This window comes from Schistocerca nitens, chromosome 6 (assembly GCF_023898315.1).
Source record: "Schistocerca nitens isolate TAMUIC-IGC-003100 chromosome 6, iqSchNite1.1, whole genome shotgun sequence".
NCBI classification, from domain to species: Eukaryota; Metazoa; Arthropoda; class Insecta; order Orthoptera; family Acrididae; genus Schistocerca; species Schistocerca nitens.
In genome coordinates, this window is record NC_064619.1 from 242,399,691 (window position 1) to 242,416,712 (window position 17,022).

A 17,022-nucleotide genomic window follows, 5' to 3' on the forward strand; every position below is an offset into this window, starting at 1 on the left:
ATTCCCGTGAAGGGAGGACCATTGGCGATGCCAAAGAGACATCACCTCCTGACAGATAGCAACACAGAGATCATCGGAGGGAATATACTCATGGGCTGAAGTACGAGGACTGCAGCCATGGCAGCAACAGCAGCAGCCTCATTTCCTGCCAGACGACATGGCCAGGGACGCACACAAACCAACAATGAGTAAGTGACAGGTTTCCTGGACCTGTTGCACTAAGGGATGGGCAGTGTACAGCGCACATAGACTTTGAAGGGCACTGAGCGAGTCTGAGCAGAGGACACAACTGGAAAGCCTGTGTCGCTTGATGTATTCCATAGCCTGATACAAGGTGAAGAGCTCGGCTGTAAATACTGAGGAGTGTGCCAGAAGCTGATATCGACAGAACACGAGTGCCAATGACGAATGCACACTCGACCCCAGGGTCAGTCCAAGAGCCATCAGTGTATACAAAGGTACTATCGCGAAGTTCCATGCATAGGTTGTGAAACTGGAGGCGACAGACCAAAGCTGGAGTAGGGTCCATAGGAAGCGAATGAAAGCTAAGGTGGTGAAGGGTTCACACCCACTGGGAAAGTTGCAGGCATTATGAGTTAAGCCGCCATAGTAAGTGGCAAAAGCGGACTCCAGGAGGTAACAGAGAAGAGAGACGAGCACCATACTGAGGATCAAAGGAATCATCAAAGTAGGAGGCATAAGATGGGTGGCCACGCATGGCAGACAAACGGCACGCATATCTGCTGAGGAGAAAGTCACGGCAGTGGTAATTCAGCAGCTTCAGCATACAGACTCTCAACCGGGCTGGTGTAAAAGGTGCCCGTGGCCAAACGGATGCCACGATGGTGGATACTGTTGAGACAGCGTAAGAGGGATGGGCGTGCAGATGCATAAACAAAGCACCCACAGTCGAGTTTTGAACAGACAAGGGACCGGTACAAACGAAGGAGGGTGGTTTGATCGGCACCCCAGGAAATACCAGTGAGGCCACGTAGGAGATTGAGGGACCGCATACAGTGGGCTGCCAGTTAAGACACATGGGAGAACCAAGAGAGTTTCCTATTGAGCATGAGCCCCAGAAAAGTTGTAGTTTTAATGAATGGAAAGGCAACAGGCCCAAGATGTAGAGATGGTTGGAGAAACCATTTGTGCTGTCAGAAATTCATACAGACAGTTTTGTCAGTAGAAAAGTGAAAGGCATTGTCGATGCTCAAGAAGTAAAGACGATCAAGATGGTGCTGAAGACGCCACTCAGTGAAGCAGGTCCATGGAGAACTGCAATAGACGGCAAAATTGTCAACAAAAAGAGAGCCAAAGATGCTCGGCAGGAGACAGGCGATTATAGAGTTAATCGCGATAGCAAAGAGGACAACAATCAGGATGGGACCATGAGGCACACCATTTTCCTGGATACAGGTGTCCAACAAGGCAGACCCCACTCGCACCCTGAAAACTCGGTCTTGTAAAAATGTCCGAAGAAAACAGGCAGGTGCCCACAGAAGACCCACATGTAAAGAGTACGAAGGATACCAGTTCTCCAGCAGGTGTCTTAAGCCTTCTCCAAATCGAAAAACACAGCCACAGTCTGGGATTTCGCAGAAAACCATTCATGGTTGGACAAAGTAATGAGATGGTCAACTGCAGAACGCCGTGCACGAAATAAACACAGTGCATTCATTAGTAAATGGCGAGACTCAAGCCACCACACTAGGTATGACGGTGGCTTCATGCCAGCATCCAGGAAATGTGCCCTCCACCCAGATGTGGTTGTATGTGTTAAGCAGAAAGTGCTTGCCTGCAAGAGAAAGGTGCTGCAACATCTGAATGTGGATGGCGCCTGGAACTGGGGCAGAGGATCAGGATGAACTGCGAGCATGATGTAGCTCCCTCATAGTAAAGCCAGCATTGTAGCACTCACAATGCGGATAATAGAAGGGTATCACTCGAGCCTCCTTCACTTGTTTCTGATGGGGGAAGGCAGGGTGATAGTGGGAAGAGCTTGCAACTTTGGCAAAATGATGGCCCAAGGTGTTGGAGATAGCAAGAGGGTCCACAATGACATCATCAGCCAATGCCAGGCCAGAAATTGGGGAATGGATCTTGGTGCCAGATAGCCGTCGGAGGCTGGCCCACACGACAGAGGAAGGTGTGGAACTGTCAAAAGAACTAGTGAATGAAAGCCAGCTAGCTGTTTTGCTATCCCACAGAACACAACGACACTTCGCATGCATCTGTTTATAATGAATGCAGTTCGCCAGCGTAGGGTGGCGGTTAAAAATGCGGATAGCGAATTGCATCGTGGACTGCCTCAGTCTATCAAGGGACTATGTGGTAAAGAAGAAGTGTGAGGAATGGAACATTCTGCTGCACTAAGGATAACACTGGTGAGATTGTTCACCTGGGCATCACAACTGGGGGATCTTGTTCTTCGAAGGTCGCCAGGGAAGAATTACAATGCCAGTCGAAGGCAGAACACAAGGGGGTGCTGCGATGCTAAAAGCAGCCGTAAATCCTCTTTGTGGAACTGAAGGCCACGAACATTCCATTGGAGGACAGTCATGAGGAGGAAGAAATGTAGGGGGTGTCAACTCGGCGGACGCTGAGTGACAGCCGGTGTGGAGTCGCTACTACAAGGCACAGACGCAGGAGGCTCCTGCTCCATGGGGTCCACAGAAGCATCGGCTTGCTTGTGTGGTCAGTCCATGGAGTCCAGTGCTGAAAAACAGTGGATGATGTGCACTGGTGAGACAGAGGCCGGCTGGGCTGACGTACCACTGGCGACACCGTCGAACAGGATATTCAAGCTGGTGAAGGAGAAGACTGTTTGCCTTTAGCAGTCTTCTTCAATCCTTTCCAGTTAGAGGAAGACTCGCGTGGTGTTTGGCTGGAGGGAAAGAGGAAGTCTTCACAGGAGTACTCATTCTATCCTTTCCTGTCTAATGGTAGTGTAGTTGGTGGCTTCACCCCTTGAGGCGAGAGTTTGACGGTTTGTTGCACAGCAGGACGGGGGGGATGGCAATGCTACCGTGACAATGGGCGACTTCACAACCTCAGAGCTGAATTTCAGGTCGCATGCTTGCATGGTCATGTCCTTCATGGAGCGAGGGACAACAGGAACAGAACTATTGGTGCCAGACAGGAGAACACAGGGTTTACAACTTGCCAGTAACTTATGAGCTACTGGGTAAGGCACCTTTTCCTTTACCCAAATCTCTTTGACAGCCTGCTCATCTAGGTACACGGGACAATCCCGAGAGGGGTTACACATTTGACTGGGTGTAGACAAGACGTTCTAGTTGATTGAAATGATGACACTGGTATGCGCATCGGGTTTGGAATGTACGGCTGGACTTTCATAATTTCATAGCCTGCTTTGATCTTTGACGGCAGCACCACTCTATCAAAGGTGAGGAAAAGAGTGCGGGTGGGCACTAAGGAAGAATCTACATTTTTCATCACACGATGGTTGGCAATGACACCCTGATCGGAGAGATAAGATTGTATTTCGGCCTCAGTTAGACAGTCAAGCAGCCTGGTGTAAATTACACCATGGGAAGAATTCAAAGTGAGATGGGTTGGTTGGTTGGTTGTTTTGGGGAAGGAGACCAGACAGCGAGGGCATCGGTCTCATCGGATTAGGGAAGGACGGGGAAGGAAGTCGGCCGTGCCCTTTGAAGGGCTTGGAGCGATTTAGGGAAATCGCAGAAAACCTAAATTAGGATGGCCGGATGCGGGATTGAACCATCGTCCTCCCAAATGAGAGTCCAGTGTCTAAAAAGTGAGATGGGCCTCGACATGAACAGGGTGGCCATGGAGAAGCGAGATAGCAAGCAGTTGTTGCGTTTGGGAAGCAGAAGCTGTCTCCAAAAGGAAAGTGCAATTCTGTAAATGAGAGCAGGAGTTTACAGGGCCAGCAACTGCATCATCTCCTTTCTGAATAATAAACGGATTGACCATGGCGAAGGACTGACCATCTTAAGTAAGTGAGACCACAAGGAACTGTGGTGCAGTGGGAAGGGTCTTTGAATCAATAGCCTCATTACATTTATGTTTGGTAGACACTGAATGGGGATATGATTGACTCACCACGAGAAAATCCCCCACAATTGCCAGAGTCTCCGATGGCACGCTCCCTTCACAAGGGGACGCACCCGCCTTAGGTGATGGCTCACACCACAGGTCACACCACAGGTCACACCACAGGTCACACCTCCCGAACATCTGACAGAGGGACCAATAGGCAATTTGAGAAGGTTGCAGCTCAGGCAACGACCCCTCCCTGGGCCTGGTCTGTACCAGGCATTACGTGCAAATCCTAGGTGTCGACCCGGGGCTGGGAATTACGCGTTACCCAGTCACCTGTTATGCGTCAGATGCGTGGGCCGGCCTTCAGGAGTGCACAGGGAGGGGGAAGGAAAAAAAAAAAAAAAAAATTCTCAAATGCCGAAGCGGAGGAATGAGAGAAGCGGGGGGGGGGGGGGGGGGGGGGGGGGGGGAGAAAAAGGTGACACTGTTTTTACGTCTGTGACAGATTACAGAACATTCCCAAGAATTCCCCAGACATGTTCCTCAAGGGAGATGAAAAAGTATAGCAAGAGGATAAACATGGAGCACGGAAGAGAAAAATGCTGCCAAAGGCTGGGCCCCGTGATAGCCAAGCTCAAAGCCACCAAAGAGTGCCGAGCCCCCTGAGGAGCGAGGAAGAGGAGGGGGAGCAAGCGGGGCACAAGAGGGGCGTGGGGGCAGACGGGGCACAAGGGGAGGCAGCGGTGCGGGCAGGTCACAAGGGGGAGGGTGGCGGGGCTGTGAGCTTGGCACAAGGGGTTGCGGGGCTGTGAGGGGGGCACAAGGGGGAGGGGGGGCCGGGCACAAGGAGGGGAGGGTGCGAGCAGGGCACAAGGAGGGGAGGGTGCGAGCAGGGCACAAGGAGGGGAGGGTGCGAGCGGGAGGGGGGTGAGGAGGAGTGAGGATGTCATATTTTGGTTCTATCTTATAAATTTCTTCACCATAACAGCATTTGCTTGTCTTGCGTAGATTGTTTTTTTAGGACGAAACCCTTTGTGATGTGATATTAGGGTGATGTCATGTCAATGCCTATGGAATTAGAGAGGGCCATAATTTTGGATTGGGGAAGAAAAGTTTCTGAGCCACGTAACAGGATTTACCATAGCATTGGTTTTGAGTGATATAGGGAAACCACAGAAATCCTAGATTTTGTTTGTGTACAAAGTAGTGGTATGGACCTTTCTAATGAAACGTATCACAAACACCAGCTTTAGTCTGTATGGTTTCTAAGATACTGCTTTTTGAAATCATCGTCAAACAGAAAAAATTCTGGTCATGAATAATTAACAGAATGTTTTTGGCTAGGTTCTGTTTCCATTAAATTACTAATTAAATGTAGGTCTGGGATGGACAACAGTCCAAATGAAATACTGTTGTGTGTTGGTGGCATTAATATGAATGAAAGTGTGGATGATTCAGTGCTATTCTACTTGGAGTGTCATATTCAGTTATGAAGTTGCTTGTAGATGTCTCTCTCCCAGTTCTCACAACTGCCTTTCTGTTTTCTGAAGTGTCATTATCAGTACCATAGAAAATGAACTTCAGTTATTTGGTACAGTTTTGACTGACCTCTTAGCAGCTGCTCTTTTTTACTAAAGCAGTATTTGCAATAACTTTCCTCCCCTCCAACACCTACACATTTCACTCTTTTTTTTCCATTTCATATCATTCATTTTCTTATTATGAGGAAGTTATTTCAATGTTTTACAGATTAAAGATTCAACCCCCTAATTCTTATTTTCTTCACAGTGGTTTTGAAGATGTAATTCCCGTGTATTTACAATGGCAGACACTAGATGAAAACTCATCCATAAATATTTGAAAGCTATGTAAAACCATTCAGTTTAAATTATTTTATAGGAGCTCTGCACATGCACCTCACGCACGTGTCTCACACACACACACACACACACACACACACACACACGCACACTCTTGCACTTGCACGGGCACAGGCACAAGCACAGACACAGACACAGAGACATACTTACGAAGTTTATTCCAGTTTCCTTACAACGTTCTTCAGCTTCAAGGCACATGATTTTTATATCGTGCAAACTGAAAGAATCAGTTGGCATCAAGAATTCTGGATCATCAGTTGATTCATTTAATACTTTCATCACCTCCTGAAAAAATATGATCCTTGGAATTATTTAATTCCTTGTGATACATTGGAGAAAGGAAACTATGCTCAGTTTTTATGAGGGATCTTCAAAAAGTAAGTTACACTTTATTATGGCTGGTCATGTAACTTTTATTGAATGCTGCACTACACCTGAAAGTGATATACATGACACTATTTTTCAAAGTGGTCACTAGTTCCTGTAAACAATGGTTGGAACATTCTATCAATTGTTCAATTCCATGACTATAGAAATCCGTGTGAATGTAGTCGTCATAAAAAAAATCTGCAACTGCTGTAAAACAATTCATTAACTGCCTTGATTTTGTCATCTGTGGTCAATAATCTTCCATCCCAAACAGTACCACCCATATATGTGTTGCATCAAGACTAGACACTGCATTTGGTGCATATACTAGCAGAGTTTCATAGTGAATCAATGTGTAATTGAGACTTTTGCTCGCAAGGACATTACTGTTCTCCAAACTTCAACTTTTGACTACACTTCCAGTTGCTGCACTATTTAAAATCCAAGCTATGATGCATCTGTAATCTGTACTGCAGGAGAACTGTTTGCAGAAAATCCAGAACATGTACTCTCTGCTGACAATGTGCCACTCTTGATGCACAATAGTCTTAACATGAGATGACATACGCCACTAACTTTTTGAAGTCCTCTAACATTATGATACCAAAAGTGAAATAGATTAATCTGAAACTCCCGTCTGTTAATACTACTGGGTGAGGCAATGTACAGTCGCAACAAATAGAGAGATTGGCCTTTGCTAATAAAATCAGCGAGGTTTAGCATGTAAAACAGGGAACACTGTTAATGATTGATGCTATATAACCTTTACTTCCTATTATTTCTTTTTTTTAAAAAAACAAATGATGTTTGAAATGTTGACATATGATAATGTTTCAAGTATTCTGCATGCTGTACTATGTGCTTCAAAAATTGCTGGCAGAATCAATGTGATAGCTGGTGCTTTTTAATTTGTAGTAGCCCGACGCTACTTATGCACTGCTCAGTTTTTGTAATGTACGACTCTAGCATAACAACAGGAAAATAAAATTTTTTGGAGGGTCAAATGTTTACATCTCTTTTTCCAGTTTAATATTTTGTCCAATTCTCAGTGATAGACAGTTCCAGTTCACTGTAGCAAAACAATGACATATTTCACTAATTGATTAAGATTTTTGCATAATTTACCACAATTATCGAGATGGAACTTTTACTTGGAAATAGGGAATTCCCAATACAGACGCATAAAATAATGTTGCAAACTTTTTGAATTCCTTAGACCACCACAGATCTCGTGAACAATTACTGTTAAAACTTATATAGACTATCCTGAGTAGCAAAATCTCCTTTAGCAATACTTCAAATAATGATGTAGTTTCTGAAACAACAATTTGCTCAGTGAGACACCAACCTAATCCTCAGTCCACTTATTCACATAACATGTTCCTTTAAAAGTCGGCAGAAAATGTTCACTACAATACCATTTCCATGAATGTACATTCATCACTATCTGTAAAAATTAGAGCCTAAAAACCCACTAGTGAATCCTCTAATTCAAATTTGTAAATATGTGAATTGTGTTGTGGAAGGTAGTAGGATTGGCATGCATTTTCATTGGAACAATTGATTGTTGTGCATTACAGTCTTTGTTAAAGACTCGACCTAGTGAAATACTGCTGTCTAACTTACTTTGATAGATTATTACAAGCTCCGCCTTTACTGTGATGCGTAATGTAAATATGAGCTGTGTTCCGTACCACATTCAATATTTTTGCTTGGGTGACATTTAGATGAACTACTAATGCATGGACAGTGTTCCTAAACATTGTGTTTTAACAATGACGTAATATGTATGCTAAAGTATACTAAATTATGCCACTGGGCTGTTACTGTATGTGAGAGGTAAGCTGATTTAGATGCTATTTATTCTACAAAGTTGAGAAACTACTCAGTGGTGTGGGGGGGGGGGGCGAGGGGGGGGAGGAGAGAGGGGGGAGAGGAGAGAGGGGGGAGAGGAGAGAGGGGGGAGAGGAGAGAGGGGGGAGAGGAGAGAGGGGGGAGAGGAGAGAGGGGCAAGGGGGGGAGGGAGAGAGAGTGGGAGAGGGGGGAGAGAGTGGGAGAGGGGGGAGAGAGTGGGAGAGGGGGGAGAGAGTGGGAGAGGGGGGAGAGAGTGGGAGAGGGGGGAGAGAGTGGGAGAGGGGGGAGAGAGTGGGAGAGGGGGGAGAGAGTGGGAGAGGGGGGAGAGAGTGGGAGAGGGGGGAGAGAGTGGGAGAGGGGGGAGAGAGTGGGAGAGGGGGGAGAGAGTGGGAGAGGGGGGAGAGAGTGGGAGAGGGGGGAGAGAGTGGGAGAGGGGGGAGAGAGTGGGAGAGGGGGGAGAGAGTGGGAGAGGGGGGAGAGAGTGGGAGAGGGGGGAGAGAGTGGGAGAGGGGGGAGAGAGTGGGAGAGGGGGGAGAGAGTGGGAGAGGGGGGAGAGAGTGGGAGAGGGGGGAGAGAGTGGGAGAGGGGGGAGAGAGTGGGAGAGGGGGGAGAGAGTGGGAGAGGGGGGAGAGAGTGGGAGAGGGGGGAGAGAGTGGGAGAGGGGGGAGAGAGTGGGAGAGGGGGGAGAGAGTGGGAGAGGGGGGAGAGAGTGGGAGAGGGGGGAGAGAGTGGGAGAGAGTGGGAGAGGGGGGAGAGAGTGGAGAGAGAGTGGGAGAGGGGAGAGAGAGTGGGAGAGGGGAGAGAGAGTGGGAGAGGGGAGAGAGAGTGGGAGAGGGGAGAGAGAGTGGGAGAGGGGAGAGAGAGTGGGAGAGAGAGTGGGAGAGGGGAGAGAGAGTGGGAGAGGGGAGAGAGAGTGGGAGAGGGGAGAGAGAGTGGGAGAGGGGAGAGAGAGTGGGAGAGGGGGGAGAGAGTGGGAGAGGGGGGAGAGTGTGGGAGAGGGGGGAGAGAGTGGGAGAGGGGAGAGAGTGGGAGAGAGGAGAGATTTAGCAGCTTTGAAGTGGTATATATGAAACTTTTTCCTGTGCTTGACTACGATATTGACTTATTAGTAATTTTACAATTTTTGTAAATTCCAATTTTCTTCTTGAGGTAAGCTGTATCTGTATGAAAATGAAGTATTCATGTAGTACTATTCGGAAATAAAAAGGGAAAGCCAATTTATAGAGTTGGGGATAACAACGAAACATAAATAAAATAAGATACGGCAGCATAAAATACTGCAGTTTTTTACTTTGGGAATGATTAAAGCTTGAATATGTCGAGTGACTGCAGTTAACATAAAAACATGATAATTTCAAGAAAAATGGTAATTGGTACACAGTTAACTCTCAGTAAATTGGTTAGCTGCATTTCATTTGTGCTAATCTTTTCCTTTTCTTTTGCCAACAAAGAACTTATGATACTAAAAACTAACATACATGTAACTTTTTGTTTGAAAAAGTATTTGTCGTCACTCGATGAAAACATTTTTTATCCTTGCCAGTATGGAAAACACATTACTAAAGAACTGAAACTAAAGAAATTGTTGTTTTCACTAACCTCTACCAAATTGCTTCTATATGGCATGACTGGAATATCCACTGAACAGTCCAGAATGCTATGATTAGTAATATTTCTTTCTACACTCTTTGCCTTTTCTTCCAGCACACAGTTTTTAATTGATAAATTGTCTTTTTCTTTCTGAACTTCAGCTAAGGCTTCAATATGCTCCTGCTATGAAGTGGAAACACAAAAAAATTAATAACTGTTACATCAAGACAGCCATCAAATAAAAGTGCATACTAAAAATTAAATTCTCATACCATTGTCTCCATACAAACAGCTATCAAAAATTTACATACCCAACTAAAGCAGTTAACAGAAATGTACCGGAACTTATTAATGGTTCTATTTTTATCACGTCTGCATTTGACGATTCATTTTGAGAAGACCTGGGCCAGGCGAGATGCATGAGTTTTCATCCTCTCTTAAACTCAAGTCATTTAGATTGTGATAACAGTTAATTTAGTACAGATTACTTGGTAAATATGTGTATTTGTGTGTTTTTCAAGTTTACTATTGAATTTTTTTCAGTTTCACCATTTCATTAATACACTACCCGCAGTCTTTCATCAGTACTGTATTTCATGAAGCATTTTATTAATAAATCTGTAACAGTTGTAGTACATATGTTTGGCAACTAGTTTTGAACCACCTAGTTCATTCTCCAGCACGACCTACTGAGGCTGCACTGAAAATGCCATATCTTAATAATAAACGTCAAAATGGCAATACATGCTTTACAAAGTAATAGTAGAGGATTGTCACAATCAACACGTCCCTAAATCAGAATTAAACTTTATCCTGGCTTTCATGAAATATTACTACAAAAACTTCAATTTTGTTCACAAAAACTACAGAAAATGTGAAAAGACAGGACAGTCGGGTTGTTGTATTTTTGCTTATGTTTTGACACAGTAAACTTAGAGAATTTCGTTTAATTGTTCTTGTTATTTCCAGTAATTTCAGATGAGTGTAATCTTTCATTATTTGGCTCATATTTCCAATTTTAAATTGTTTGCTTCAGCAAATTTCCACTAGTGATCTGTTTACATATGGCTGGGTAAAGGCCTCATTTTTGCAAATGTGTATTCTGGTTTCTTGGTAATTTAAATGGCTTATTCTTCCTGAAGTATTATTTTTATTCTGAGCGAAAAGTGCCCGACTTTCCACACAATTGCTAGTTCTGGGCATTGGTGTGACAGATGCTGTAATTTTTTCCATTCACACAACTGTACTGTCTTCGGAATTGGGGAAGTAAAAGGGGAGGTCTTCAGTGTTTTTGCGAGATATGTAGCAGACGCAGGAAGACAGCTGAACAGGAGGGGAGAACTGCTACCTTTTAGGCCAAATTAGATGAAGCTAGGAAAGATCTAGGCAGATTAAGGAGGGAGAATGGTAAACACAGGCGGCAAGTAGCAAGAGGCAACAGAAGGAGAACGCTTAAGGGACCTCATACAATCAGCATTTACTGCACAATATTACTGTGTCGTGAAAAAGTGTGGCACCAAGAATGACACTATATTATTGCACAATGTTTATGTCCGAAATGCATCACTTAGAACTCTGCCTTCGTAGTGAATATGTAAGTGCTCAACGATGTGGAACTCGTACGAATTGTGACCGAGTTGCTTGAATTACAAACCACAAGTACAAATTATGCATAATGGACTAAAAAAGTCTGAAAATCTTCCTGTAAACACTTCAGTGGAGCAGGTCTTCATTCACTGTAGCATACATTTGTAAACCAAAGCAATAGCTAATTTCAAATTAAACAAGTGAACATTATAATCTGTTGTGTAAATGTGCTATTTTCTACATAATTCTGTACAGTAACAATTGTTGCAAATGAAATAAATCAATTATTTACTGATTACTGACTAAAAGCTTATATGATTTTCAGTCTGTGGTGTGACAACTGTTTTGAACACTGCAACAAAGAGGTTGGGGGGTGGGGGGATTGGGTTGTTCGGGGGAAGAGACCAAACAGTGAGGTCATCGGTCTCATCGGATTAGGGAAGGATGGCGAAGGAAATCGGCCGTGCCCTTTCAAAGGAACCCTCCCAGCATTTGCCTGGAGCGATTTAGGGAAATCACGGAAAACCTAAATCAGGATGGCCGGACGCGGGATTGAACCGTCGTCCTCCCGAATGCGAGTCCAGTGTGCTACCTCCGGGGGGGTGGGGGTGGGGGACGACGACGACGACGACGACAACAACAACAACAACCACCGCTGCTGCCACTACTACTCTCTACACTCCCTGAACAGTTGACCTGACCACATTTGCCAATTCTGAAAAAATGTTATAAGTAAAACAAACATTTCTGCTTACTGTCATTACACCATGACTTCAGGTGTCTGTTGGCAAGGCCACATATCTGGTGTTCCCTAAATGATCATGAATTTCATTTCTCGAAGTACTGCAAGGTGTTTTAATATACATTCTCCAGCACATTCCCTGATCCTTTGTCCGTTACTTTTTTCAGTTACTTGCAGAATTTAGTTTGGGTCAAATTTAATTTCTTTTGGTCTTGAGGGAATCTGCTGTCTACTGCACAGTACTACCCTTGCTCCATACTATATATTTGTGCAAACCATCAATACCGCTCTCAGTCAGTCACTGCGGAGGGCCCTTTAGAATTTCATCTGATAGCTTGGAGGTGAACATGAAAAATAAGTTTGACCTGTTATTTCAGTCACAAACTGATAAGTCTCAAAGAGGTGAAGGTTTAAACAATGCGTAACAAAGTTTTAGCAGTCAGCTGAAAAGCAAGAACGTAGGGATGTCTGTCAAGTTTTGTTGTTAGACAGTTCTCACTTTAGAGGTTTTGGTCAACTTGCACAGGATGAACTAGGATCAGAATACCAGTCACCAATTTTTTTAAACCTACTGCTGATCTGCAGCAGGTGGCAGAGGAGTTAGGATCACTTTGCAAAGAATTCACCAAGGAAGACACCTTGGTTATAGCAGGTGGGTCAGGTAATAATATTGACAGAGATCCTGGGTACAATACAGAGTGTGACCTGGCAAAGATTGCATCAGCATCGAGACTTATCAATGTCCAGTTTGTATTTGCTCTTAGACATCATGACTGACCTCATTTGAACTTCTCCATCAGATGTGTTAATTTCAAGGAGGAACGGCTGCTTATGTCAGATACAGGGGCAAATACTGATGTGGTTCCTGTAGATTCTGTCAGATGGGATTATACTAGGCATGGCCCAACAGGAAATGGAAGGGTGAACTCACTGGGCTAAATACACAAAATTTAAGCGTGAGAGAGGTACTGTCATGAGTGATGACATACCACTGGTTACAGATTTAGAACAGCACCTTTTCAGGTAGGACAGAAAGAAGGACAGAAAGAAACCAATTTTTAAGAGAAGTTAGAATTGAAACAAATGTTCAGTTTGAGAAAGAAACCAAACAACATAACTCTGCTATTTTGCATCTGCACAAACAATTGTTTGTTAAAAATTTTTAGCAATCAGCAGAAATATTATTTCCATCCAATTTTATTTCAGTCATTGTGAAATGCCAACTATCTTTATTGCATCAAAATACTCATGGATTAAGAAGCAAAATTAATGATCGTACATTTATGAATTAGATTTATCAAACCCAACTGACGTAATCTGTCTTTCTGATTACCTTGTGACCAGTGGTATAGGCATGTTAAGTGTTACGAAATTTAGATTAGAATATCACTTTTATAGAGCAGAAACGGAGAACAGAGGAGTTGCCACATTCATCAGGAATTCCTAAATTTAAGAATATAGACATTCATAAATTTTGCCTAAAGCAGCCTATGAAAGCATATGCAACAGAAGTAGAATTTAATAATAAATCCTCCATACTAGTACTACGTTGGTGAATAACTTCACAGGCCCCCCCCCCTCCCCCTCCCCTTTCCCCTTCTGGTATTCTAGTTGCTATGGGTTTATGTCAATTGCCTTTTTTTTATTTGTAGTTCACTTTTGCTATTTGGATTTACATATTGTGATTTTGTTATTTGGAGATGGTATTGGAGCTGTGGACACTAGAAAATAGCGTGCCAAGTGGAGAAATCAGAACATTTGCAACATATTTTTCTGTTTGAGTTCAATAGAGGGGTGACAGCAGAGGAGGCAGCCAGAAGCATTTGTGCTCTGTGTGAGGATAATGGTATTGGACAGAGCATGCCAAGAAATTGGTTTTCTCACTTTTGAGGAGGGCCATTTTGACATTCAGGATTTGATGAAGATCATCTAAACGTATTAATTCACAATGATCCAAGCCATTACACTTGAGCACAGAAGAATGTAGTAAATTGTGATCATTCCAGCATTGTGCAATACTTGCATGCAATTGGTAAGGTTAAAAAATTGGGTGTGAGGGAACCGCACAGTATAAGCCAAAAATCACAAAAATCAGCAATTGACCATATGCGCATTTTTGCTTGCTCGTCATAAATTGGCTTGTGGACAACACCGACCATTCCAATTCTGTAAAGTTATTGGTGACAAGCAATGATATTTTTATGCTAACACAAGAAAAGAATGGTGAGCCCCAAAAAAGCAGTAACTCCCTGTACAAAGACCTGCATCCATCCACAACAGATAACATTATGCATTTGGTGGAAAAGCGACGGTATTGTGTACTTTGAATTGTTTCTCGAGGTGTAACCATCACTGCTGACATTTATTGTAAACATCTGAGACATCTTGCAAATGCAAGCCAAGAACAATGACCAGGAAGAATATGTGAAGTGATGCTACTCCACAATTAACACCCTTCCGCATTCTGCTTGACTAGGAAAAAAAAGCCACTATGCAGTAGTTGGGTTGGCAAGTCATTCCGCATTCACTCTATTCACCTGATCTTGCAGCCTTTGATTTTCACCTTTTCTGCACTCTATTGAACAACCTTCAAGAAACTTCCTTGTGCTCCGAACAAGGCTCGATATGTTCTTCACCTCAAAATCACGTGATTTCTACAGTCACGGAACCGGAAAGTTACTACAGTGTTGGCAGGCTATTGTAAATAGTGAAGGAGAATATATTACTTATTATTAAACACTCTGTTATTTGTAACTGTCAAGTTTAAACTTATCAAAAAATGCAATGAACTTATGCACCAATTCAATAAGTGTATACTGAGCACCTGCAAGCATCTTTAATCTGCTTGAAGCTCTGATGGAACATTTAACAACAAAAAATAAATAAATATGGGTTGCTGGTGATTCTAATGTAGATTTTTTTGAAAACTCTTCCGATAACAATTTGTTACAGTCAGTAACGTCTTCTTTCAACTTTGTTCCTACTATAAACTTTCCAAACGGGGTAGCTAATTGCTCATAAACCTCCACTGATAATATACTTTTAGAAAGATCTAATGAACAAAATACTATTACAAAACCAATGGTCAATGGCCTCTCAGACCATGATATGTAGTTTCTTTTGTTAAATGTTAATACTGAACAAGATATATGAGGGTTGGAACTATTTATTCACAACCGATACAAAAGAGTTACTTATTTGCACCTTTTACTATGTTTCAAAGTAGTCACCAGCGTTGTGGAGAACCCTTTGCCAGCGATGTGGAATGTGTAGTATATCATTAGCAGAGCCTGTTCTGTTGATGGTGCGAATGGAGCGGTCTACTGCCTGTCGAATCTCTGGAACAGTTCTGAAGCGAATTCCACGAAGTGTTTCCTTCATCTTCGGAATCAAATCAAAGTCACTAGAACTTAAGTCTGGGGAGTAGAGATGGGGGATCCGCTCTTGAACTAATTCATAGAGTTGAATCTTTCAATGGAGTGAACAATCAGTGATTCAGAAAAAAAGAACGGTAGCTCCAAAGCTCCAAACGTTTCCCACGGCAGAGAGAGAGAGAGAGAGAGAGAGAGAGAGAGAGAGAGAGAGAGACGGAGCATATCAGCAGCGCCTCTGCTGGTCAGAGCACAGTGCACGCCACACAACACAGCCAGCGCCGGCCTCTGCCCTGCTTCTACCTTGGCTGCCTGCATTGTGCAGTGCCCCATTGGATTTTGTGTTTCACATATGCCGTGCCGTCTCTGTGCGTCCTCTGCCGCGCGCAGTGTCTGGCGCAGCTTAACTTAGCATCGCACTCTGTCGGCGATCGTTTCAGTCGCACGTCCTGCCCTCTGGGCAGTTGATGCGAGCAACAGGACAGAGAGCCACCTAGCGGATAACATAGGAACTACTTGCAACAACCTGCTCGCAAGGGAGCGGACGATTTGTCTCGAAGCGGGTGAGTTCACCGCTCCCCCCACCCTCGGAACTCGCCCGCTCAACGCTCATCCCACCGTCTCGACTCTAGCCAGAGCGTTGAGCAAAGCGACTCAGGTGTCACTCTGGTCTCTGCGGTCTCAGCTCACGCAGTAATACAGCTCGCTGCTCGACCTGCTCGACTCAGCGCCTCTGCATCGGAGTTCGTCCCTACTGGATATTGTTCTTCGTAGTAATACCGCTATGTATATTACATTATTATGTTATGTATACATCAATTGTTTTTATTTTATTTTTATTTGGTTAAACTGATTAGATTAGGTTCCTGATGACTTCTCTTACTATAGGATTTTTATTATGGACACTCGAATTTACGCTTTAATTCCGAGCGAACCGATAAACGTATCGCAAAATGTGATACACCAATATTTTCCTTGTTTTATTCTGCGTAAGGCTATATGCAGCACTTTCGTTTTACAGTCAAATTTATATTTTTTTTCTTATTCTGGTACGGATTTTGCGATTTTAGGCGTCTTCGGAAGGAAACGTTCACTTTAAAAATATATGGCTTGCGATGTATTTGTATGAGGTTAATGAAATTTTAATACATTATAGCCAAATATATTGTTAATGTAAATCTCAAGTTACAACATTTTCCGATCACCCAAAAAACCACGATAGTGCAAAATAAATCAATAATCAAAAACTTTGTCATATCGTGGAAATTTCAATAAACAATACAAAATTCTTACTCATTATCTGTGTTACTTCAAAATAGGATCAAATAAGATCAAAATACAGGTATAGTACTGGAATAAACCAAGTTTAAAGGGCAATGTGCCTTCCATTTATTTTCTATTGTAAATGAGTGGTGAGTCATGAAAAAGAGCTAATTCATTTCAGGGAGTGAACAGTTCTGATCCAATCTCTGAAAAGAACAGTTTTGCCCATCTCTACTGGGGAGTATGGTGAATGGTACAGTACTTCCCAGTCCCATCTACCAAAAAGAGCAGCCACAGCTTGCGCTGTCTGTGCCCACGCATTGTCATGCAAAATGATTGG

The 17,022-nt window shown here is 43.5% G+C and overlaps 1 protein-coding gene across 4 annotated transcripts in view; it reads right to left on the bottom strand.

The window, feature by feature from the left end:
* Positions 1-17,022, bottom strand: part of LOC126263648 (kinesin-like protein KIF14) — a 305,750-nt gene that overhangs the window by 73,661 nt on the left and 215,067 nt on the right. For all 4 annotated transcript variants that reach the window (XM_049960751.1, XM_049960750.1, XM_049960752.1 and 1 more), the window contains 2 exons: positions 9,729-9,902; positions 6,057-6,191 (listed from right to left, as the gene is read on the bottom strand). In XM_049960751.1, the coding sequence (XP_049816708.1) occupies positions 6,057-6,191; positions 9,729-9,902 (309 nt within the window). The remainder of the gene's footprint in view (positions 1-6,056; positions 6,192-9,728; positions 9,903-17,022) is intronic.